Source organism: Chiloscyllium plagiosum, unplaced genomic scaffold, assembly GCF_037043375.1.
Source record: "Chiloscyllium plagiosum isolate Xiang-an unplaced genomic scaffold, Cpla_swu_hap1 HiC_scaffold_32, whole genome shotgun sequence".
Taxonomy (NCBI): domain Eukaryota; kingdom Metazoa; phylum Chordata; class Chondrichthyes; order Orectolobiformes; family Hemiscylliidae; genus Chiloscyllium; species Chiloscyllium plagiosum.
In genome coordinates, this window is record NW_028270170.1 from 11,002,548 (window position 1) to 11,028,810 (window position 26,263).

The window sequence follows — 26,263 nt, forward strand, 5'->3', positions numbered from 1 at the left end:
TGTAAGAGGTTTATAATGAGATATAGTAGGGTCAACGTTTACTTGAAATATGGAGAATACAAGAGCTTTTGGCCAAAAATAAGGGGTTGACTTTTATATGAGTATATATGGTATTTTATCTGAAAATATGGTATGGAATTTCAGACAAACGAAGGTCAAAATAAAGCCCTAATGCTCATAAATGTGTGTTTGCATTCATTTTCAATTGCATGCCCAAAACAGAACTCAGAGGCCATCCTTGATCCATTGAACCTTGCCAAACCCACCCACAAAACCTGGAGAATGACATTCTATCTCTGTCTGGCTATCACCTGTGGTCACCTTCAGGTCACAACCCATTGAGAGTTGTGACTTCAAGGTTTTTCCAGTACAATACTAAAAAGGAATAATGCATTCTTGGAAGCAATGTTTTTCAGATGTTTACAGATGTCCTGTCTAAACCCTCAGGTGGATGTAAAAGGAGCTCAAGGCATTATTAAAATGAGTAGGGGTACTACTCTCAGTGCTATAACCAACAGTATTAATCCCTCATGCAACTTCATTAAAAATGAAGATTCGTTGGTCATCTCCTCATTGCTGTGCTTGGGATCTTGCCAGTGATCCCACTTGCAATAGTGTCTCCAACCTTACAATCGGAATCACACTTCAGAAAGAATTTCATTCGTCATAAAACCATTTTATGACATCCAGAGATGATGAATACAAGACTTGCTCTTTTTTTAAAAAAAAAATGGTTAAAATTGGTTGCTTGGGAAAGACCATTTACTTCCGCTGGGAGTAAATGTCATCCCAGAAAATAAAATACTATTTGGTCATTCTTGTAGTCACACCTCCCAATACTGCCTTTGTTTCAGTGCCTAATCTTACCCATCACGAGAAACCATCAGACTTTTTTTTTCCACTGAATCTGCTAGTTCTTTTGATGTAGGACTGCATTAGCAAATTTCAAATGAAGAACGTTAAATTTAAAACTATTGTCTTCCTCTGTCCCAAAAGGTGATCACAGCAAACATAGCATCTTTAAAAAGACCAAACATAGCAATAATTTCACCTACACTTAAGCACACACAGGCAATGTGTTATCAGAAGCAATGGCCAACCACAGCAGGGCCTGCAGTAGCTTTTTTTGTTTGCCAAAAAAGGAAAATAGGGCTTTATGTTTACATCATGGAAGGAAACAGACGTTCACTCAATAAGTTTGCTAGACTTGTTGAGGTCACTACTCAATTAGAGTAGAAGTGCTTCAACATTTAAAAAAAAACTGGTAGATAGTATCAAGGTTAACCCACAAATAGCTCCTGATTTCACAAGAACTTTAAAGTAAAGTCTTTATCAACATATGTGAAATTGAAGCCACTATTTAAAAATCACTCTGCATTGGTTTCACCATGGGAACAAACACCCAATACTGAGCATGAAGATCTAAAATATAATTACACTTAAAGGGGAAGAAAACCCAGCACCATGTATCCTCACTAACATGATCACTTCAATCCTGGAAATAACCAAGACAGCCAATGGGATGCTATAATACAAGAGAAACTTAGACATAAAATGAAGAATGGAATGCTTCAGTTATACAGGGGGTTGGTGAGATTACATCACCAAGAGTGTTCAGTTTTGACCTCCTAACAAAAGGGTGTAAATGCATTTAGGCAGTTCAGATGAGATGATCTTGATTGATGCTGGAAGGGAAGCTCGTCTGCAGGAAAGGTTGACCAGACAGAGCTTGTTTTCACTAGAATTCAGAAGAGGAAGAGGCGATTTGTTTGAAGTGTTAACATCTTGAATCGTTTCAATAAGTTGGATGTGAGCACATTCGCCCAAAGTCTGCGTGGGTTTCCTCCGGGTGCTCTGGTTTCCTCCCGCAATCCAAAGATGTGCACTTCAGGTGAATTGGCCATGCTAAATTGCCCATAACGTTAGGTGTATTAGTCAGGAGTAAATATAGGGTAGGGGAATGGGTCTGGGTGGGTTACTCTTCAGAGGGGCAATGTGGAGTTGTTGGGCCAAAGGGCCTGTTTCCATATGATGTAAACTGAGATTTATGCATCTTTTTAAATATCCCTTATTGTAAGTTTGGAGTTTTGGTTTTAGATTTTGTAACATGTGGGCTGTGTGTGTCTAACGTTAGTTATCTTGTAGCCATAGCGATTTCTTTTACAACAGTCTTCGAGGCCTAGCTTTAGAATTAATGCCTTCTTGTGCACAATTAATAGACTTTTGTTTACTTTAGATGGTTTTGCAACCTTGGAAGGTAAACAATGGAGCCTCAGAATATGTTAGATTTCTGTAACTTTCCCCCTTCTCCCCCCCCCCCCCAAGGAAAACACCCATAAGCTCAGGAGGAGCAGACTTTTGTTTAGTTGAGTTGTGCACAGTCACGTGAAGTCCTTGGATAAAGTTGACTAGTCCCATTCCAGAAGTTGGAATAAAATCTTGAAGTTACTTCAAGCTGAGCACATGTATAATAGATGTAAAATAGATGCTAGCTGCAGTTTCAGAATATTAAAGTCAGAGTCCTAAAGCTAACGAGGTGTCAGTGACAGGGACTGTGGTACTATTAATGTAAAAGTGATGTTTTTGTGTACAAGATGTGCCTTTTGAGGACTGTACCAAGGGTGTGTTTTAGGTACTATACAAAAGCTGTTGTTTTCCTTTTAAAAATTAAAAAAAAAAAGGGGGTTTTGGATTAGTGGGATTTAAAAATGTGTGTTTAAGCAATACTTGAATTTCTGTTACAAGTACATAATTTGGTTTATTCCATTTTGATCTTCCTTTCATTAAGAAGCTTCATTTTTATTGTTGCAGAGTTTATTATAACATTGGGCACTTCTGTTTCAGTGAGGCACCACTTTGTTAAAATCAAAAATATGATCCATCGCTCCAAGTTTCAGCCTGGAATTGGACTTGCCGTGCATTACCATCAGCTGGGATCATAAAGGGATATTTCCTCTTTTTCATCAATCCAGAACTAGGGGACACCTTTTCAGAGTTCTGGTGAAGAGATGCCAGGCTCCATACATTAACTCTGCCTTCTTGCTTTAGATGCAGCCAGAACCGCTAAGCTTCACCAGCGTTTTGTTTATGTTGCAGGTGACTTGGTGTACTCCTTTGGAGGGCATGATCCAAAAAATCATTTTACTACATTTGGTCTCATTACTGATTTGTTCACTGCAATAATTTTTTAAAAGTTCATTTCATGGAATGAGGGTGCTGCTGGCTATGTCAGCATTTAATGGCTATTCTTAGTTGCCCTCAAGGTGGTGGTCAGTCGCTTCCTTGAGCCACGACAATCTATGCCCCATAAGACAACCTACAAATGTTGTTAGGGAGGGATTTCCACACTTCCTTCTGAAGAAGTGTAAGGAGTCTATCCAAATGGCCCCCTCATTATCAGTAAGTTAAAAGGCTATTTGAGTATATGTTGCTCATACCCAAGCTTCATCATTTTTGCATACTTTCCCTTCGGGTCACTGGATAGTGATCAGGAATATAAACTACCTGCTAATTTCCAACCATACTGAGGAAAATTGCTACACTCTTGAAAAATAGTCCTAAGTTGAGATCATTGGTCAGACCCTTTTCTGATCTGCATACTTACCCCAGGACAGCGTACTTATCTTACAGGAAGAAAGATAGTAGAAGCAAAGTATTGCCTCATTGTGTAGAAAAACTACTCAAATGCTTTGTTGGCAATGCCATTATCTTTGGAAGAACATAAGAACTAGGAGCAGGAGTAGGCCATCTGGCTCTCCGAGACTATCCGCCATTCAATAAGATCATGGCTCATCTTTTTGTGGCCTCACCTCTACCTATCCACCCTCGCACCATAATCCTGAATTCCTTTGCTGTTCAAAAAAATCTTAGCTTTAAAAACATTTGAGGAAACCTCAATTACTTCACTGGGCAGGGAATTCCATAGATTCACAACCCTGTGTGAAGAGGTTCCTTTTCAATTCAGTCCTAAATCTGCTCTTCTTCCTTCTGAGGCTATGCCCTCTTGTCCTCATTTCACCCACGAGTGGAAACATTCTCTCTACTTCTATCTTATAAAATTATGAAGGGAATAGATACAAGATTGACCCCCCCTCCCCCCATTCTTCTAAATTCCAATGAATATACTCCCAGTCTACTCAGTCTCTCCTCATAAGCAAACCCCCTCAACAGGCATGTTTAAAGTGACTACAAATGGATCTGAAAAGTTTATAGAAGTAAAACTTGTCTTTTCTGATCACTGTAATTCCTGCTGTTAAGCAACTAAATTAGATTATTCTTCCAACTAATTCCAGTAGGAGTTAAATTTACACTTGACACAAATCAGAGTCCCCATCATTTACTCTACAAATCGTTTAAAAGGGATGAAGGGATAAGAGCAATTAAATCACAGTAAACTCATCATTTGTGTGATGATTAAAGGTTTATTATTAGTTTGTCTGTTGAATAAGACTATAGCGATGTACTAGAAATTATTTAACTTAAATTTGTATAAATTAAGTAGAGATGGCTGGTCAGGTGATGCGCTGTAGCTGTACAACGTGGGAGTTGGCTGATTTTATTGTGAACGGCAGTGACCACATCTGCAGCAAGTGTTGGTTGCTGGAAGAACTCAATCAGAAATGATGATCTGGAATCGGAGCTTCAAACACTGTGGCACATCTGGGAGGGGGAGGAAAAAAAAAGTTACCTGGACACTTTCAGGAGGCAGTCACATCCAGTAGGTTAAGTAATTCAAATTCAGTTAGTGATCAGGAACAACAGGGTGTGACTGCAAGTGAGGCAGGTAAGGGGATTCTGAGTTTCAGGAGTGGAGGAGCCTCAGCCCTTGACCTTGTTCAACAGGTATGAGATTTTTACTCCCTGTATGGATGAGGAAAAGGGCTGCAGACAGGATGAACCAGATGACCACGGCACCATGGTGCAGAAGGCCATTCAAGAGGGGGGGAGCAAAAACAGAGTATGGAGTCAAATAGAAAGATAAACCCTGCATACATTTGCTGCTTAAGTTCAAGGTAGACTAGGAATGAAATAAAAAAGGAATAATTTAGGACATATTACTAGAGATGATGGAAATCATGAGGATAAGAAAATTAGCATTAAAAGGTGCTTTACCTGAATGCTCATAGTACTCATAACAAAGATGAATTAACAGCAGAAATCATCATGAATGATTATGATGGGGTAGATATCACAGAGACATGGTTGCAGAGGGTTCAGAATTGGCAGTTAAACATCCAAGGATTTACAACTTATTGAAAAGACAGGAGGTGGGCAGAGTTGCCTTGTTAGTTAAGAATGAAATTAAATCTATGGCACTGAATGACTTATGGTCAGATGATGGGGGAATCTGTGTGGGTGGAGTTGAGGAACCACAAAGGAAAAAAACCATAATGGGAGTTATGTATAGATCTCCCAGCAGCGGTCAGGACCAGGGGCACAAGATGTACCAGGAAATAGATAGGGCAGCTCAGAAAGGCAAGGTCATGGTGATCATGGGGGGACTTCAATATGCAAATGGACTGGGTGGATAATTTTGCCAGTGGATCCAAAGAGAGGGAATTCATGGAATGCTTACAGGATGGCTTTTTGGAACAGCTTGCGATGGAGCCTACAAGGGAGCAGGTTATTCTGAACTTAGTGCTATGTAATGACCCAGACTTTATAAAAGATCTTAAAGTAAGGGAACACTTAGGAGGTAGTGATCATAATATGGTAGAGTTCAGTCTGTAGCTTGAAAGAAAGGTGGCAAAATCGGATGTAATGGTGTTACAGTTAAATAAAAAGGTAATTACAGGGGCATGAGAGTGGAACTGACGAAAATCGACTGGAAACAGAGCCTAATGGGGAAGACAGTAAAGCAACAATGGCATGAGTTTCTGGGTGAAATTGAGGACACAATACAGAGGTGCATCCCAAAGATATGGGCAGGGGTGGAAATTACACAGCCATGGCTGACAAAGGAAGTCAGGAAATGTAATGTAAATGTATCAAAGAAAATAAATGCGCCTATAAAGTGGCCAAGAGCACTGGGAAAATCAGAAGATTGGGAAGACTACAAAAACAGAGGGTAACAAAGAAATAAGGAAGGAGATGATCAAATATGAAGGTAAGCTAGCCAGTAATATTAGAAATTATAGTACTAGTTTCTTTCAATATATAAGAAAGAAATGAGGGGCAAAAGTCAAAATTGGGCCGCTCCAAATTGATGCAGGAAGACTAGTGATGAGAGATAAGGAAACAGGTGAAAAAAACAAGTATTTTGTGTCATTCTTCACAGTGGAAGACATGAGTAATATCCTAAGAATTAAGGAGTGTTAGGGAGTAGAGTGGAATATGATAGCTATTACAAAAGAGAAGGTGCTACAAAAGCTAAAAATAAGGTCGAAAAACTGAACTCTCCTGGACCCGATGCGCTACATCCTAGAGTTCTGAGGGAGTGGCTGAAGAAATAGCAGAGGCATTGGTTGCAATCTTTCAAAAATCACTGGAGTGATTGGAAAATCACTTGTAACCCCTTTGCTCAAGAAAGGATCAAGACAAAAGATGGAAAATTATAGGCCGATTAGCCTTACCTCAGTTGTAGGTAAAATCTGGAGTCTATGGTTAAGGATGAGATTTCTAAATTCTTGGAAGTGCAGGGTCAGATTAGAAGAAGTCAGCATGGAGTTAGTCAGGGGAGATCATGCCTGACAAACCTGCTAGAAGCCTTTGAAGAGGTAACAAGGGAGGTTAGACCAGGGAAACCCAGTGGATGCTATCTATGGAGACTTCCAAAAGGCCTTTGAAGGGGTGCCTCACGGGAGGTTGCTGAGTAAGGTGAGGGCCCATGGTGCTTGAGGTGAGCTACTGGCATGGATTGAGGATTGGCTGTCTGACAGAAGGCAGAAATTCGGGATAAAAAGGTTATTTTTCAGAATGGCAGTTAGTGACAAGTGGTGACCGGCAGGGTTCAGTCTTGGAGCCGCAGCTGTTCACTTTAATATATTAATGATCTGGATGAAGAAACCGGAGGCATTTTGGCTAAGCTCACCAATGATACGAAGTTAGGCAGACAGGCAGGTAATTCTGAGGAGGTGGGGAGGGTGCAGAAAGATTTAGACAGTTAAGGAGAGTGGTCCAGGAAATGGCTGATGAAATTCAACGTGAGCAAATGAGAGGTCTTGCACTTCGGAAAAAAACACAGGCATGGATTATTTTCTAAACGGTGAGAACATTCACAAACCAGAGTACAAACGGATCTGGGAGTGCTAGTCCAGGATTTTCTAAATGTTTACTTGCAGGTTGAGTCCATGGTTAAGAAAGCAAATATAAAACATTGTCATTTATCTCAAGAGGGTTGGAATATAAAAGCAGCAATGTGCTACTGAGACTTTGTAAAGCTCTAGTTAGGCCCCATTTAGAAACTGTGTCCAATGTTGGGCCCCACACCTCAGGAAGGACATACTGGCAATGCACCGTGTCCAGCAGAGATTACAGATGATCCCTGGAATGGTACGGCCTATCGTACGATGAATGGCTGAGGATCCTAGAATTGTATTTATTAGAGTTTAGAAGGTTGAGGGGACATCTAATAGAAACTTAGAAGAGAATGCATTGCTAAGAAAGGGTGGACACTGGGAATTTGTTACCGTAAAATGGGGAGACTAAGACCTGTGGGCACAGCCTTAGAATTAGAGGGAGTTAATTTAGAACTGGAATGAGGAGACATTTCTTCAGCTAGAGAGTGATGGTCCTGTGGAATTCATTGCCATAGAGCGTAATTGAGGCTGGTACATTAAAACGTATTCAAGGCAGAGATTGATAAATTCTTGATCTCGCAAGGAATTAAAGGCTATGGGGAGAGTGGGGGTAAGTGAAGTTGAAATGCCCATCAGCCACGACTGAATGGTGGAGAGCACTTGATGGGCCAAATGAACTTACTTCCACTGTGTCTTATGGTCTTATTATTGAATCGAGCCTGACCATTATACATACTTATATACTGTATATACTACCCAAGCTGAAATATTGGTACAGAATAGAGGTAGTCAGTGTGCAAAGAGCATTGCCTTTCATAAAAAGGTATTCAAAAAATGACCGATTACTCAAATGAAATGAGCATCATATCTTATTGTATGAACTGAGAAATGTACTAGACAATACCCCATCCACGCAACCCCCCAAAAACAGTTATTGTTTTATCTTTTTGCTGTCTGCAGTCTTCATTTGTGCCTACAACTTATTTTATTGGTGTACACAGGTCATGGCCAGTTGATTAAGCCTTCTACTAATATGAAAATGTGTATGTCAGTTCGGAAATACAATGAAAAAAATGTACTGTACTCTACAGGATCTCCTAGTGGCAAGACCCTGAAACTACTTCATGGCAGCTGGCACTGAAACAATGAATGGGAATGGGTAAAATAAAAATTTAAAAAAGTAAGCTTTGTGCAAAATGAAGGAAAAACTCATAACAATAAGCAAGATAAGCAAACAGGAAGTGCATTTTCTAAGACAGTTTTTATATGTTGCTATGTATTTACCAAAGTTCTCCTGTTTAACTTAGCACCAACATCTAATTCAGCATCAAATAATCTTGATGTTCGTCTCAAGTTACATTGGTTTCCCAATTTGTTATTTAATAGGCCTCCCTGCAATTAGATCACCAAGACCATTACCAATTGCAACATTCTCGGAACCACAGAGGACCGTGAGATAGCACTACACCATGTTACAAAGGCTTACTCAACTTTTGGATAAAGCAGTCTTCAATTTACATTAATTGCCATAGATTCCAAATATTTTAGCTGGTTAGGATAACAAATAGCTCACCAAATAGAATGGGCTCTAAGAGTTGACACCAGTTTTTTGGCTTCAACACCCTTGCATTGGAAAGTTGAACAGTGTTAATGGATCTGCTGTGTATCACGAGCACGTTCACTTACACCTCATGTTTGCTCACCTTAGTGGTGCATTTAGTAGCTATGCCATGCTACAGACTGTAGTGAGGTGACAACTCTTAGCTTTTTCTGTTCCAATATCACAACGATAGTGTGCTGAATGTGCATTTTGCAATGTATAAAAAATGCCAGCATCTTCTGACCCAGAAAGTTCTACAAACTGATACAGGTTCTTTAGTAATAATCTGTCTAAAGTGAATTGCAGCATTAAAGATGTTGTGATCCAAAAAGAGTGTATTTGTATTTACAACACGGAGAAATTTATAGTAAACTTACACCTACCAAGCTCAAATGCAGCATTAAAAGAGGCCCATCGGGATGAGTCGATAGATATCACTAATTTAGTGTAGTTAGCAAAAAAAAAGTATTATTTTTCCTCCACTTCTTCTCACAATGTTCTCCTGGTTATGTTGGAGGATGGGCAATTTGCTTTAAGACACTCATATTTCCAAAAAGTATAAACATCTGATGGTCCAGTGAGTAGGTCTCTCACAGGTCAGTCAACAGCACCGACAAATGTAAACAAAAAGATGATTCCTCAGCATCTTTGAAGAGGTGCCACTATTTAACGTTGATTTTCCCAATGGCCACCTAAGTGTGCTTAGAGTTCGTTTTATCAAAAAGGTATTAATTTTCATTACTTTAGGATATTGCAAAGTACTTTACAGACAAATAATTATCAGAAAAAAAGTTACTGTTGGAAATGTAGGCAACTGAACAGTCAGTTGTGCACAGTAAGCTCCCGCACACAAAGTGACCAGATTTCTTTTCCCTCCCAAAAAATGCTGCTCAAATGAATAAATACTGGCCAGAACTTGTGAAAATTTCACTGGCTTGTCTTCAAATAATGCCTCAGCATCCTTATATCCATCAAATGGGGCAAACTGTGATCGGGTTTAACATTTCATCCAAAAACACTTTGCTTGCTAGCTTGGGATGTAATGCAATGTCAATCCCATGTTCAACAAACAAACAAAACCATGCATGCAAAAAAATTTTTTTTTGAGCAGTTTTACAGAGATTCAGTCAGTGGACATTAACAGACAAGCACCATAAGTAATTTTGGAATCATGTCTGAGTCACAGATACAAAAGGAGAGCCAACTCATACAGTAAGGAGTCTGAGATAACTAACTTTCCCAAAGCAATGCCAACAGGCAAGCAGATGAAAACCTGTGTCAAGAATGACAAGATGAAACAAAATTTGTCCCACTATTTTGTAGTTTGGTAAGTACTATTGTACTCTTGACAATTGTTAGCAAAATAACAAAAGGCTAAGACCATTACAAAATTTTACCATTGTTGCTTACCTCATATTGTAATCACACTTATCCAGACTTCAGTTACAGAAAAGAAAATATCCTAAAACTCTTGCGGAGAATTAAATTAAAAGCAATTTCATCAGGTTTGTCTGTATTTGTTCATAATGCAAGGCTAACAGAATGGTTCTTTCCCATCTTCCCATCCCCACTCTAACACTGTACAAAACTGAATCAGTGCGACAATTTTTCCATCAACAGTAAACCAGAGGGGAAAAAAATATTCTAACGCAAGTATCCAAAACCAAGGTCTGACTACAAAGTAGGATCTGGTAAGTTGATTACTATGATCTATCCTTGTGTCGTGGAGAAAGAAAATAGTTTCACCTCCCTGGAAACAACCCCAAGGGGTGAAAATTCCTCCAAGGTATACTACAATGGTGCATCAAGTCCCTTCACCATTAAAGACCAGCATTTTTGTCATATGCTTAAACTCTGTTGGAAAACAGTGAGCCAACCGTGTGGGGGAAAAAGAAAAAAAAAGTGTTAGAAGTTTCTTAGGCAACAATGCCTTCCCTTCTATTTACTTGAATGAGCTATAGAATCTCGAAATGGTTACAGCACAGATGGCCACCTGACTCTGACTCTTGGAGACCATGCTGACTCACTATCTGCAAGCACATTTTCGATAATTTTCCTTCCTTGCATCATCCCTGTAGTACTACGAATGTTCTCCCTTCAAAATGATTATCCCATCCCTTTTGAAAGCCACAATTGGACATGCTTTAACTAACTTGTTTTAATCAATGCATTAAGATCACAACCAGTTGCAATACACTTTTCCTCATCCCATCTTTGACAAAAGAAAATCTACTTCATTGTGTATAATTCTCTACTCTTCCAGCGACAAGAGTAGGTTTTGAGCAACCATCAAATCTCTTCAATTAAATTTGAATCTAAAAGGCTAATTACTGCTTTGGAAAACCTAAGGGAGGGCTAATTAGTGAAATGCTGTGGCAATGTTTTTAAAAATAAAATAACTGTGTAGATCAATGTGCATTTTATAAAATGCTGGCGCAATTTTCGTCAATATCTGGCAACTTCAATAAGCTGGGTAGTCAAGCCAAACCATTGGTCAATCAGAAAACATTGATTTCTCAGTGATGGCAGACAGGTTCAGTGCCATGGTATACAAATGGAATTAATGACTATGCCAATTCTTCAATTCATTAAGGGCAATGTTTTACAGTACTGCTGACACAGGAAGCAGCTTTAAGAGATCTCTTGCATCTTGAAGCACTCAGAAGTTTGAATGGCAGATGCTATAACCATCAAGCCCTAGTCACCAACCGCCCCTGCCAACTGCAGTCCAATTAAAGTGGAGTTTGATGGGATAAGAGCTTGTTAGCATTCAGTTGTTGGAATTATACAAGAGCATCCTTTTCTGACAAAAAGATGTCAGTATGAATCTCATTAAATTGTTAGTTTTGTGACCATTGCATCACAAGATTAAAAGACAGAAAATATAGCTCCGATTAGCAAGAAATTGAGAAGTTGCACAATGAGATCAACCTGATGCTTATGCCTAACAGTTAAAATGAATTAATCCTGAATTAATTCTACCATAATACCTTGAAATTTCTCTACGGTAAAGGCCAGCAGATTTAATTCATCTTTGGCCACCTTAGCTGATCCAAATTACTGAAGGAATTTGGATATCTATTCAGATTCTCAAAAAAACATTTATAAAAGTGAAATTATCCTTACATTTGGGATTTATAAAACTAGATGAACAGCAGTTTACTGACTTAGCATATCTAAAACATGAAACAAATACTAAGGCAGTAAAAAGGTCTTAGCTCAGGAATTTAGTCCAAAAAAAATGGCACAGTCCATACCCAGCAGCAGGCAATGTAAGGTATCAATCATAAAACATGAATTCTCAAGTACCATAAATACTCATATATAGGTAGAGGTTTGAATTCCATTCTTTTAGGCTGAAATTAGCGGATTGATTTATATGCAAGTTATTGTTTGAGGGGATGAAATTCATGCTTGGCATTAGTCAAAAAAAACAAACAAGAGCCAGACCTCTACATAAAATAATAAACAAGGAAAAAGAATTATAGCTGCTATTGAATATTTATCTATGAAATAACTGTCTCCATTGTGCCTGCTACAGCAGAACAGTACTGTAATACCATATACCAGTTACCAGTACCATAAAGTGCATGTAAGTGCACACATACATACAAATGTTAACAGGCATACCAGCAGGTGGTCAGGCTATCTACTGGGAGTTATTTGTCCAACACAATTCATGAAATAAAAGCAGAGGAGCAGTAAAAAAAATGCTTGATCATACTTTATTTTAAAAACCACACGAAAAACTTAATATACGATAAACACATCACATCAAAAAACTGATATTCACAGCAAAAAACTTCTCACTGCAAATCAAATATTATGAGATAACTGCTTAAAACAAAAAGTTACCAGTACATACAAAAGTCCATTAGAATGCTTTAAAATCATTGTCCTCATCAGTTGCATTACTGTTTAATTCATTCCAGTCATCCAGGTCAAGCATATCGTCGTATGGATCATCTTCATCTGCACTCTCAAAGGGATAATCAATTGAGTTGTCATCATTTCCATCTGACCATGAAGTCATCCTTTATACCATCTAAAGCATTAGAAATTCCACATTTTTTTTTTAAAAAAGGCTTTCAGTTTTCATCTCCTTCCAGAACAAGAATCCACTCACACATGGTTGCAAGTAATGGAGCATGCATGTTGCCACCCTTTGTGAAGCTTTTTATCCCCTTCTTGCATCCAAGTGCCCCATTTCTTCTGTACTAAATCCTTAAAAAAGGTTTATTCATGCTAACATCCAGTGGGTGCACCATCCTTGGAAGACCTCCAGGAATCACTGCAATGTCAGTATTGTTAGTTCAAGGTTCACTGATAATACTTTTCAAATCTGTGATATGAACATATCCCAAACCAGTAAGCTTTTTCCCTTTAAGTCCACCTGGTCGCATATTCCAGACCTCCCTAATCCAAGTCTTGTAGCCACCTTAGTTTATCCAGCGTTTTTCATGGACAAGGACAACAAAGCCATTTTGGAAATTTTTGTTTGGGCAGACTTTTCCACTTAAAAAAATTACTATAGGCTTTAACTTTGTTCCATCTGCCATACAACCAAGTACCACACTGAATCGGCTCCTTTCACGGCCAGTAGTCTTAACCAAGTCTTTGCTCCAATCTTGTCCACAGTTCTGGTACCTGGCATAGCAAAGTTCATTGGTGTTTTGTCCATATTGCCAATGCATGAGAGCTTGTACCAGTTTTTCTTCCAATTCTGATTACAAAGCAATGGAACTGTATTAACTTGTCATTAAGTTCTGCTGGTAGGCAGAAAAGCAAGTTTGTCCAACATCTAAGCACTAAATCATACCTTTCATAAACTACTGCACTATCCAGCAGTGGCTTTGGAATCACTGACTCCATCTTTTATGGGCTTCATTTTTGGCGTATATTCTTATACGCTATTGAGACACTATGCTTCCATTCTGACGACACTGAATTACCCAGTCAACAATCTTTTCTTCTGGGCGTGGCCACTTGTTCAGCTTTCCTCAGCTGGCATACTTCTGTTTTGGCACAGCCTTTAACTGCGTGGCTTTTTTCCTCCAATCTCGGACAAGTTATTTTAGAAACAGAACTCCTTTGCAGTTATGCTATTGTTATTCTTCTCTACAACTTCAGTAACTTTTAGTTTAAACCGTGCTGCATAGTTGTTCCTTCATGATGCCATTTTGTCAGAAAAATTTGGGGGAGTTTTACGAGAAGTTCAAAGCACAATTGTATGTGACAACTATTGCTAAGAAACTGAGGTAACAGCGGGAAGACAAGGTCTAGGGCTGCCATAGGGTACCAGAGATATTTGCATGCACAGTTCAAATGTAAGTAACGATATACAATATATAGTTATCAACATTCAATTTAACAATTTGAAAATCGCATTGTGCAAGTATATACTGGTGCACTTAATGTGAATGCACAGGTATTGAATCAAAAATGTGCCAATCATGCCCTTTTAGGCTGCATATATGGTCAGGAAGAGATCCCTGAAAAGCTAGGTAAAAACAATGACTGCAGATGCTGGAAACCAGATTCTGGATTAGTGGTGCTGGAAGAGCACAGCAGTTCAGGCAGCATCCGAGGAGCAGTAAAATCGACGTTTCGGGCAAAAGCCCAGCACCACTAATCCAGAACCTGAAAAACTAGGGTCTGCTTAAACACGAGGCATCTGAAAAATACCATATTTTTTGGCCAAAATAAGGTGGCGACTTGTGTATAGGTTGACCTCATGTGCAAGTATATACAGTAGTTTAACATTGCAAAGGTCACCCAAAATCACAAGTAAAATAATTTCTGAATCGCAGTTCTGGCAATGATTTATTTCTGAAATAGAAACTTAGCTTTTGCCTTCATTGCACGATCAAATTGCTGATCCAATTTAAACTAAACTAGAGTCCTGCTTCAATCTGACTGAAATACCGAAAGAAATTTATTTTTAAAATGGCCTGTTAGAAAACAGTTACAGCACTATGTCAAAAGATGCTTTGTCAATTCATAGGAAAATAACAATGTTTCCAAAAGGCGGTGCTGGGCTTTGTAAGGGAATTTATGGAAAGATGACCAAAAGCTTGGCTTCAGTGATAGCATTTAAGGCGGTGCTTTGCTTTTGAAAAAAAAAACATTGACAGAATTCCATGAAGTTGACTCAGATGAATCCAAAGGCTCTGCTATCAGTTGGGGAAAGGAAAGGTGCAAGTATTCAGGTCATTGCTAAAAATCAGAAATATTGGGAGAGGTTTTAAAATTAAAAAAAAAACGTTCCCACCATTTTACGCACATCCTTAAAAAAAAAAGTATAACAATGAAGCTTTTAGTTGTAGTTCATTACTCCTTTTAAAGAACGAGTACTGCTATTTTATTCACATGATTTCTACCACACTCCAGTGTCTTTGAAAAGGGAAAACATTTCATCTCCACTACTACTTCTCAGTCTTTAGAAGCCATTACAAGCGTAAACAATGACTGGGATAAGGAATATTAGCATCTGGGACACTGACAAAATATGAACGAGTGTTAGTAAGAGGCTCGGGGGGGGGGGGGGGAAACTTTTGCACCAGAACTATTTCAGCTGTGTCAGTAGATATAATCCTGGACAATGACAATGTGCTCAGATCAGAGTTCGAATGTAAGCAACAATTTAATTTTTAAAAATTAAAGTTTCAAAACGTTTCATCAATATACTGGGCACAAACTTTTCACAGACATAACTGAATGGATACCAGACAAACAGCAAAACTAAGGTTTTCACATGAAAAATCAAACACTCCTAAAACCGAATTACAACCAAGCTTTTGCCTGCACACTATTCTGCAACAAATTTTAAAAATTTGATTGTGGATTTGGTTGGCGCTGGCAAGGCCAGCATTTATTGCCCATTTCTAACTGCCTACGGGGTAGTTAAGAATCATTCAAAATTGTTGAGAGTCTGGAGTCACATGCAGGCCATAACAGATAAGAACAGCAGTTTCCCTCCGTAAAAATGGGTATTAGTGAACTGGAGTCAGTCATACAACACAAACAGACCCTTCAGTCTAACTCATCTGTGAGAGACATCCCAATCTGATCTAGTCTCATTTGCCAGCATTTGGCCCATACCCCTCTTAAACCCTTCCTATTCATATACCCATCCAGATGGGTTTTAAATGTTGTAATTGTAAATGGGTTTTAATCCTGCTCACCAATTATCCCTAATTTCAGGGATCTGGCACTTCAAATTTAGAATAATTCTCATCCTCATGTTTAAATTATTAATGCCAAGATCTTTTCCACCTGTCTACAGCTGCTCTGATCCTACAGTGATCCCCACCATGTATATTCCATTTCTTTAGTGCAGACTCAAAATGTCATTTGTCTTTTGATTGTATCTGAGACAGTGACCACAGCTGCCTGGGTTCCATGTGCCGAATTACCTCCTTTAACCTTGGTGTCTTCATACCTTTCTCTTGTTCTATGTTCTACAGCCCAGCTCTTTGACTAAGCTTTTGGTCACTGCATTATTGTTTCAATTTCTTTTTTTGAGCGTGCGTCTCTCAGAAGAATCAAGGGATACATTCTCTACTTTAAAAAAAATACAAATGCAAGTTGTTGGCGATAGTAAACATCTCATATCAGGCAACCCTACACATTTGCTCTGTCTCATCAGTTCAACATGCCTTTACAAATACTTCAAATTTCAGAAGCAGTGAATGTTTGCCAACAACTGCAATAGTTACTAGGACACACAACAAAACATAGAAAGGTATTAAGTTGGCATTGCTTGCAGTACAGTGCCAGACCTAGACTCATTACCTTCCCATCTAGAATTGCCAGCTCAGAGTGCATTCAGCCCATGACCTCTTTTAATCCACCACCCTGCCTCCAGCATTCATCTAACATCATCCTGTTCACCTTCACAATACAATGCATTTTCAATTCAATTCTGAAGTGAACAAATTTGAATCAGATTGGATATTTCTCAACTTCAGTCAAACTACTCTTAGCCCTCTCCTTTCCCTTTGTAAAAAAGGAGTAAAGAGGAGTTAACACAAAACCTTAAAGAGCACCAAAATGTTTAATGTCCCAATGAACTTTCTACATGATTGCTCACATCAGATCACTAGATGTCAATCCAGGAGTGTTGACAAGCACAGCCCTTATTTCTGATGGAAAGTGGATTTATCTGCAAGTCAACAGGCTTAAAAAAAATGCAATGACAAAAAGACTGATTAAAGTCAGCGTTTCCATATAACCAACAACACAACGCAATATGCATAAAGAATATAAAAAATAGAAAGGAGCAGATGTAGGCTTGATTGAGCTTGATGGAGCTTGATGTCATTTAGATTATGATCAGATACTGAACCCTCAATGCTACTTCCCTGTAGCTCCCAAAACAGTGGTTTAACTATCCATTACAACAGAGTTTAAAAAAAAATCACAACACCACGTTATAGTCCACGTTATTTGGCAGAACTAGCTTTCAGATCACTGCTCCTTCATCAGGTAGCTGTGGAACAGGACCATCAGAGAAGAATTATAGCAAAAGATTACAAATGTCTTGCAACTGAAGATATATATTCAACAATCCTAGATTGCTGTTAAGTCTTTCATCTCTTAGAATGGGTTGCAGATTTTGGTTCATTAATATGTAAATCCCAGAGCTTGTTGAAGTCACATTCTCAAGACAATTTAAGGTTTTATAAAATAAAGTGACATCTCAGCTCAGACAATGTATTAAAGATGCCATGTTAGAGTCTGTGTATCCCCAAATCTTGAGTCAGACAGGTTCTATTTCCAAAAGTAGGAATTTATAAAATATTACATGGATTGACTGCCTGCAGATTGTGAGCTTTTTGAGCAAAACAGAATGCATCTGCAGATATAAATTTTGCAAATGCAAATTCACCCCATAGACTTGTGTGTGCACGTGCCTGAGAGAGACAGCAAGTGAGTGTGTGCACGAGTGTGTAAGTGCACATGAGAGTGTGTTTGCAGGTGTGTACATGCTTGGTAAGTGAGACAGAGTGCATAGGTGAGAGTGTGGGAGATATGTATGAGAGGGGGTCTGCATGTGCATGTGAAAGAGGGTACAGTGTAGTGGGGTCACCTCTAGTGTGACATGAACCCAAGGTCCCGGTTGAGTCCACCCTCACAGGTTCAAAAACTGGTTCGGAACCCATAAGAATGGCCTCAACCGGGACCTTAGATTCATGTCACACTACAGATGATCCCACTGTACCCTCTTTCACACACACAAACCCTCTCTCAGTGTGCACACTCACACAAGTCTATGGGGTGAATCTGCATAATTTATATATATTCGCAGATACATTCCATTTTGCTCAAAAATGCACAATCTGCAGGCAGCAATCTATGTAATACTTTATAAATTCCTACTTTGAAAAAAAGAACCAGTCTGACTCAAGATTGGGATACAGACAAACTCTAACGTGACAACTTTAATGCATTGTCTGAGCGGAGATGTCACCTTTTTTTAAATAAAACCTTAAGTGATCTTGAGAATGTGACTTCAAAGTAGTTATGGGATTTACATAGTAATGAATCAAAACCTACAACCCATTCTAAGAGATGAAAGACTTAACAACAATCTAGGTTTGTTAAATATATAATTTCAGTTGCATGACAGTTGTAATCTTTTGCTATAAATACTGTTTATGATCTTGCTCCACAGCTACTTGATGAAGGAGCAGTGTTCCGAAAGCTAGTGTCACCAAATAAACCTGTTGGACATTAACCTGGTGTTACGTGACTTTTAAACTTTGTCCACCCCCAGAACAACGCTGGGTCCTCCACACCATATTACAACATAGTCAAAGACTCAGTTCTGAGATGGAGAACTCAGAGATTCTCAACACTCGATAATATTTCATGTTTTCCTTGCATTAAATGACTGATGCATTTTTCTGAAACTGTGCCCTTTAGTTTTAGGTTCCCAGTGGGGCAACATATTCTCAGTATCTCTATGTAGTGTTTGGAATGCAATTTGGCCAAGTAGATCACTTCGAGTACATGTTCCCTAATTTGGGGCTGTTAATCTGGTCCAGTGAGGGAGTCCTGGCTTACAGATATAAAACAGGAGTCTCATGGATTCTGTTCACTCTTGGGACTAGCCCCGAGCTAGCTGGTCAGAGCCCACATACTGTGCACGTGTAAATAAAGAAAGAGTGACCTGGTGACGGGATACTGGCCTCTGTGGAATCATTTCACTATATTTGAAGAATTTCTTGATGTTATGTCTCAATACAATCACTTCACAAATTCCAATAAATTTGATCTAAACTGCTTTAAATCTTTCCTCATAAGACAATCTTCTTTCAAAAATCAACTTACTGAACCTTCACTAAACTGCATCCAATGCAAGGATATCCCTACTTATGCAAAACATGTGCACAGTTCCCATGGTGTGCTTTCACCAGTACAGTGTACAGTTGTAGAAGGCCTTTCTACTCTTATAATCCATCCCCTGTTGGAAAAGGTGAACACTTAAATTTAGCATGTAGTAATTGGGAAGGCAAATTTTCTATTTTACACGAGAACATTCCAACGCCTTTTGTACATCATTCTGCAGTTTTCTTCCAATTTATATTCTGCTGATCAAAATGCTAACCTCATCTTCAAGTTAGGGTCCACCTGCCAAATGTTTTACTCATTCACTTAGCCCATAATATATGTATGTTCGGCCTTCGTGCCTGATCAGAAGCAGCCCATTTCTAGTTGGGACAGCAACTTTTGAATGATATATAAAAACGCGAGCAAGATGGCATTAGGAATACAGGCTGGTTTTATTTTCCATTCCTTACTCCCCCTCGAAGATGTGCAATTTTGTTTATTCATTCTGAGTGCCGGTGACAAAACCAGCATTTGTTAAAGGTGGTGGTCAGTCACCTTCTGCGCAGTCTAGAGGTTTACTAACAATATCAAAGGATAAATAAGAATAAACACTGATTTGGTTCTGAAATCACAATAGGCCAGATTGTGTAGAGATTTCCACCTCTTGGTAATATTAGTAAGGCAGACAGGTCAGATAGAAATCAAATAGTTGTGCGTTCACCAATATAGATTTATTTAATTAACTGAATTTAAATTGCTTCACTGGAGGAGTGGAGGGATTGAACTCATGTCTCAAGCTCATTAGTCTAGCTCTATGGATTAGGCCCATAATATAACCACTACACTGCTGCTCCCATTGTTTGCTCAGAATTTAACAGACAGAACAACTGAGCAGCATTTGAAGGTAGGGAAATCATAAGCTTACTACACTATGACACAAGATTACAATTACACTGCTGCTTATGGCCCAACTTATTTATAAAACAGCATGTTTGTGATCAAAGCTATTGTGCTTACATTGTGTACATTCCACAATGCCCACAGTCCAATAGCTTTTAAGTTACAAAATACTTCTTAGGACTTTTCCACTAACTAAAATGTTTAAAATTACATTGTTTCCTGCATATTTGAATAATCATCTTAATTCAATTCTGTTTCCTGCCCAAATTATTTTTGGCAATTGGCAAAGTACAGGAGAAAAGAAAGCAAGAAAGGCATTTAGAAACAAATTTCAAACAGATTGAATAGTGGCTCTTTAAATTCACAGTTTCTAAGCATGGCTTCCCCAGTACAAAAACACAAAAGGAGTTTGCTACTACTGTTAATATGGAACAAAAATCTCTTTTTTTTAAAGACTTCAGAAATAAAGCTATCAAACCTATTCCTCATTTACCACTCTCTGATGATCAGAGCAAACCTCTTATTTTCCCATTTTCTAGACTAAGTTACCTTTCTAGCTGCACTGTCCTTGGGTCACTCAATCCTGGCTTCTTCCAAAAAGAAAACATTTCCATAACTACTTTGCATATCAAGGTCCTCCGTTATTTAGTAGCCACTTTATAGGCAAACATAAATGATCAACAGTGGGAAGAACAGGGACTGATTAATTGGTACGGAGTGGTGGTGAACAAAAATGTTGAGAGTACTTCTCTGCTGTTTTTTGAACCTGGACATGGAATCTTCAAAGTCATGTCAACCACTAGAAACGAAGGCGCAACCTCAACTTATTTTCAAGTTTAAGTCAAAAGAACAAAACTTTAAGAAAATGTAGTTGTTTGCAATTGAGTGCCATTGCAAATTAGATTCTGTTTTATAGATCTTAAAGTATTTCAAACAAAATATGTACCATTCTAATAACTGCATCAACAGCGCCAAGTCTTCAGGTTTATAAGTTAAAGGGTAAAATGAAAGTAGTGTCAAACATTGCCATTTTGTAACTCTCAAATCAGTACTTTGGATGAAATCTTTGCTGAAGCAGCTTTTCATATTCCAAAATAACTTTTATGAACACAACATTGAATAAAAAGAACCAGAAATTAAGTATTTTTAAAATGGTATTAAAAAGTGTAACATAAATAGCTTAAAAGAAAAGTAGGTGATTAATGTGATGAGTCAATAGTTTCAGCATTCAAGCACTAGCTATCTTAACCAAAGGCAATTTTAATTCAATTTGGGTCTCAAAAGCAAGTCAGGATTTGCCCAACCTGACATGGTCAGATTTTGGGACCATCTGCTCTATCAGGGAGAAAAATAATGGCATAGCATAACAGACCTAATCCCACATCTGGCAAACTTCATTATCCATGGTCAACCACACAGCAAAATTAATGATAAATGAACTAAAATAAATTGCAGTGTAGAGAAGCAACTTTGTTGGTGACATTTTCTCAAAAATGAAACAGCTGGGCACCACTCTCAGGGCATTTCAAAATGATGGAAGAAATATTTTGAGCCACTTTGGAAATTAAAAAAGGGCAAACAAGTCATATTGCAAGTTTACGAAAAGCAGCATCAGAGAAACCACATCAGGAAATGATTTTGCTGAGGACTGGCAAAATTCTGAAGGTATTTAAATATCTATTACAAATCGTTCAGAACTATTACATTGTGAAAAGAAAAAGCACAAAATACCTGCCAGGAAGTATGACTGGAACTCCAGACCTAAATCTGTGGTCTTTAGCAGCAATAAGCATACATGCCAGAGTTTTGTCGTTTGCTGCTCATTTTAAACTTTAATAATTCCTACCTTCTGAAAGTAGTCTTCAATTTTAAGAAGAGTGATACCATGAAGAAACTTTCCAATAATCCTATCGGTAACATGAAAAACACGCTCTTCTAGAGGGGAGGAATTACAGAAAAGCCGAAAGGCTGAGTTCCGTGAAAACTGCATACTCATGGTTCAAATGAGATAGTCTTAACGTAAAAATTGGTGATAATTTCTTCTGCTTTGAGTCATAGCTTAAACTTTAAAGTTATGCTGCCAATGTGCACTTTGTGGAAACATGTTTATAGTATTTCAACATAACGAATTTGTACATGTGCCAAATTTGACCATTTAAGAATTTGTTTTACTTTTTATTCTATAATCTTGACAGCAAAAAGGTTCCTTCACTGACGTTCAATTTATGTTATTCTTACCGGAGAAGCAGTTCCTTTGGGAGTTTTTTGTTTATCACAGCTTCATCGTTGCTCGAGAACATCTAGAAAACAGAAGGCTAGTGTTAGAACACGCCAGGAGCAAAACAAAATTCAAACAACAATAACAAGAATGGAAACAAATGTGGAGGCTCCATTCTCTACTCACTGCTGGGTGAGATAGCAGCCATTGGGAATGGGGAGTATGGAATTGATAGCAACCATTTCAAACAAGGGCCAGTCAGCTGTCCCGCAGACATCAGCAACAGCAGCCAAGCATTGAAACTATTATGTGAATGGCAAATTTGAATCATTACCTCATCAACCCCTGATCAAGATTAAGAGGAAAAAGTTCTGAAAAAAAAAATTCAGCTGTTGCACAAAACAGAAAATATGTAGCTCAGCAATAGGGAAGCTTAGGAGTAATCCTGGCTTTCAGTTTCCCAGGTCTCATCTGGGCTATCTTGTTTGTCAGTTGAAAAGAAAATTACAAAGTACCGATCCTATCTCCTAATCCTCACTCCTTCAGAGAAGAAATTACATATTGGGATAGGCAATGTATGAAGCTAAAATGATTAATTTTTTGATACAAATGTACCTACAGTTAAATGTGGTGCCAGAGAATAGTAGTTCACACTCTCCTCCCCTAGTTCTGCGCCGTGCCAATTATAACTGCCAACGTTGTGTAGGATACTCCAATTGAAAGCTAGATTTATAAAAAATACATGCTACATCTTCCTTGGTAGTTTTCCAAGTCTGCATGCATGGCAGAGAACAAAGACCTTCAGAACTCAAAAAGACGACTAGCTCAAATACTTTTTGTTAAACATGAACTATGTTACAACTGAACAAGTACGAATCCCTTCATTGGTGATTTTGACTCGATTTGTTCGATCAACACAGTTAGCAGACAGCTATCATTGAAATGAGTTAGCAGGGAAGCCAATGCCATTCAAAAATATTTAATTGAAAATTTTGACTGTTCAGTCAGCAATTTGGGAGCAAATATTAAAAAAAGGTGTTGACAGCAGTAACTCATTTAAGTTATTTATTTTTGTGTATTTACAGTTTAAGAAAAATAAACGAGCCCATTTCAATTTTTCAGCGTTTTGAACTCGAAACTAACAGACTCAGCAGACTTCTGAAAGGTCATGCTGTACATTGTGGAATACAACTCCCAACATGCTTCTCAGTGCAACTTCCAATCTGACTCTCACAAAGTTTGCTTTGAACCATAGAGGGGGCCTCTACAATACACCATTAATTGTTTTGTGACAAGTCAAACAATCATGCAGAAAGATATTAAAAGGCTGTTGCAACAACATCTGCAATATGCAACGGTACAGTCCACCTTCAAGCCACAACACAATGACATCTGTAAAGTGATTAATGAATAATGCATATATTGAATGAACTCCAAGTGCAAATGAAAACAAAGAATGCAGGGATCCAAACCAATGAAATGAATATCAGTTTTGGTCTCATGAGACCAAAACTAAGTGCAGAACAGATCCACCCCAAGAAAATAAAAATAGCAAGGAGGAAGAGGAGTGTTAACAAAGTTACTTCGTCAATTCTTGCACCTGTCTGCACAAAAGGGCAGCAAACAGGTTGCTAACGTCTTATAATCACAAAGATTGAGCGAGAAGGGAAGAAAATCCTTATCCATGATGCCTATGTTTCATGAATGAATTGTATTACAAATGTATACCACCCTTTAAAAAAAATTCTGGGTTACTTACCCAGTAAAACTTCATTTAGAAAACAATGGCTCTAGGCATTTTATTTGGTAACAGAAAGTACTATCGAATAGAGATTTTTGTTTTTTAAACTCCTTTCCCTAACTCCAAATCGTTTTAGTTTTTTTTTCTACTTGTCTTTACTTTGAACAAAAACCCCTCACTAAATTTCATCTCTCCTCCCTCTGAATCTACCAGAGACTCAGTGAAGTATTTTCTTTTACTTCTGACCTAAAAATAGCAAGGGTACTAAACTTCACATCAGTGAAAGTAGATACAATTATAAAATCTGTTGAGAGTACCCAACATCAGACTAACAACTCAATGATGTGCTGCAGTTTATAACAGAGGCACTTGTTACACATTAACACTGCTAAAGTCTTACAAGTCAGACATTAGACTTCAGCTCCTGGTTAACTTGAAAATTAGACAAATATCTCCAAACTAGACAATACACTTGCTTAGTTCCTCTTTATTACAGAGCAAAATGACAATTTAAGAATGAGATGCTTTACTTCTGGTCTCCATTTCAACATTCAAGAAACTCAGGGTTCACAAACCACTCCTAATGCCTTAGTTGCTAAAACTATTTTCCACAACGAGTCAGTAAACAAACTGATAATGCTCTCAAAAGCTGAAGCAAAAGAAACAACAAAAGCAATTGCAGTTGTGACACTTCAAATATCTGATACGGCCATTATCTTGTCAACCACAACAGGTGAATAAAAATACAATACGACATCTGGCACACAGATTGCAAAACCCACTAAAAAAAAGTTTCAGCTCACCTTAAGCAGGTTGTACAAAACATCTGACCTAGACTAGTAACAAACACTTTTTGTCAGCCACCAGATACAGTATTTCTGCTACTTGACCGAAAACCGTTCAGTTCACTCTCATGAGAATCAGTAACCAGAGGACAGATCTGAGACAGTTAAGGGAAATAAACTTCATAAGAGAAGAGGAGCAGTTTCTTCCCTCTCTCATGACAAAGGGTGATGGAGCATATTCAAAACCAACATGTAGCAGAGAATTGATTTCAAATAAACCTGTTGGACTATAATCTGGTGTTGTGCGATTTCTGACTTTGCCCACCCCATTCCAACACCAGCACCTCCACAACATGCTTCCAAAACAGCTTTGGAGATTGATAAAAAAAAAAGGTGGTTGTGGGTACATCCGATTGAAATATAAAATTGAGAGGACAAATAGAGTGTATAGAAACTTGATTAGGCTGAGCTCATAACCAGGGGCTTCAATTTAAGGCAAGAGGAAATAGTTTTAAAAGGGGATTCAAGAAAAGCTCTCTCTATGGTCTCCAATGAAGGGTTAGTGGGCACACCCAAAATGTCAAATTCTCCACCTCCTGATGCTGCCTGGCTTGCTGTGTTCTTCCAGCCTTCTGCCTGTCTATTTCGGATTCCAGCATCTGCAGTTTCTTGGTCTCTGAAAAATGGAGGAAGCAGCAGAAGGTCTCAAAGTACCTATCCAAATATTTTATATGTTAAAAAGCTTGCAGGTTAACAGCTGGAAACTGTGATTAAGATGGAAGGTTACCTGCAGGATTGCATTACATTCAAGCTACAATGTTAACTTCAACAATTCTATGGTGGCACAGCAGAGACCCTTGAATCATATATTTGTCTGCAGGTTTCCAGTCACCTCCAAAGGGAATCTGCATCCTTTTCGATCTTAGTGCTGAAATTTGAACTCAGAAGTTGCGTGGAATCATGTTCCTTCACGTTCAATATGCGATTATGTCAGTTACATTAAAATTGTTTGGAAAAACCATGCAGTTGATTAAAAAAAAAACTTTGCAGAAGTTGCCAAAGTCGATCCTCACCCAAGCCACCTCCACATTTCAGAATTTGTTAGCCATCCATACGAAACAGGATAAATCATCAACTGCAATTTTCCTCATCCATATGGCTCAAGTTTAGAGTGCACCTTTATAAACTGATCCAAAATGTAAGAGCACCTGCTCTTTTCTTAAAATGATTGGTTTGTGATCCATGCATAAAACCAACATTTGTTGCCAATCCCCTTTACGTAGGTATCGGGGAACCATCTCCTTGAACCTGAGCAGAGTACAAGGTAGGCACATCCACCATGCTAGGGTTTGAGAAGGTTTTCTAAGATTCTGACCCAGAGACACTAAAGAAACAAGAATATAATTCCAAGTAAGGATGGTGTGTAGCTTGGTGCAGAACTTGTAG

At 38.3% G+C, this 26,263-nt stretch overlaps 1 protein-coding gene across 4 annotated transcripts in view; it reads right to left on the reverse strand.

Moving 5' to 3' along the window:
• Positions 1-26,263, reverse strand: part of LOC122539800 (F-box/LRR-repeat protein 20) — a 138,711-nt gene that overhangs the window by 67,827 nt on the left and 44,621 nt on the right. For 3 of the 4 annotated variants that reach the window (XM_087977777.1, XM_087977776.1, XM_043674861.2), the window contains exon 2: positions 22,312-22,373. In XM_087977777.1, the coding sequence (XP_087833903.1) occupies positions 22,312-22,373 (62 nt within the window). Of the gene's footprint in view, positions 1-21,919; positions 22,009-22,311; positions 22,380-26,263 lie in introns of those variants that run through there. The other variant, XM_043674862.2, reaches the window with a different exon arrangement.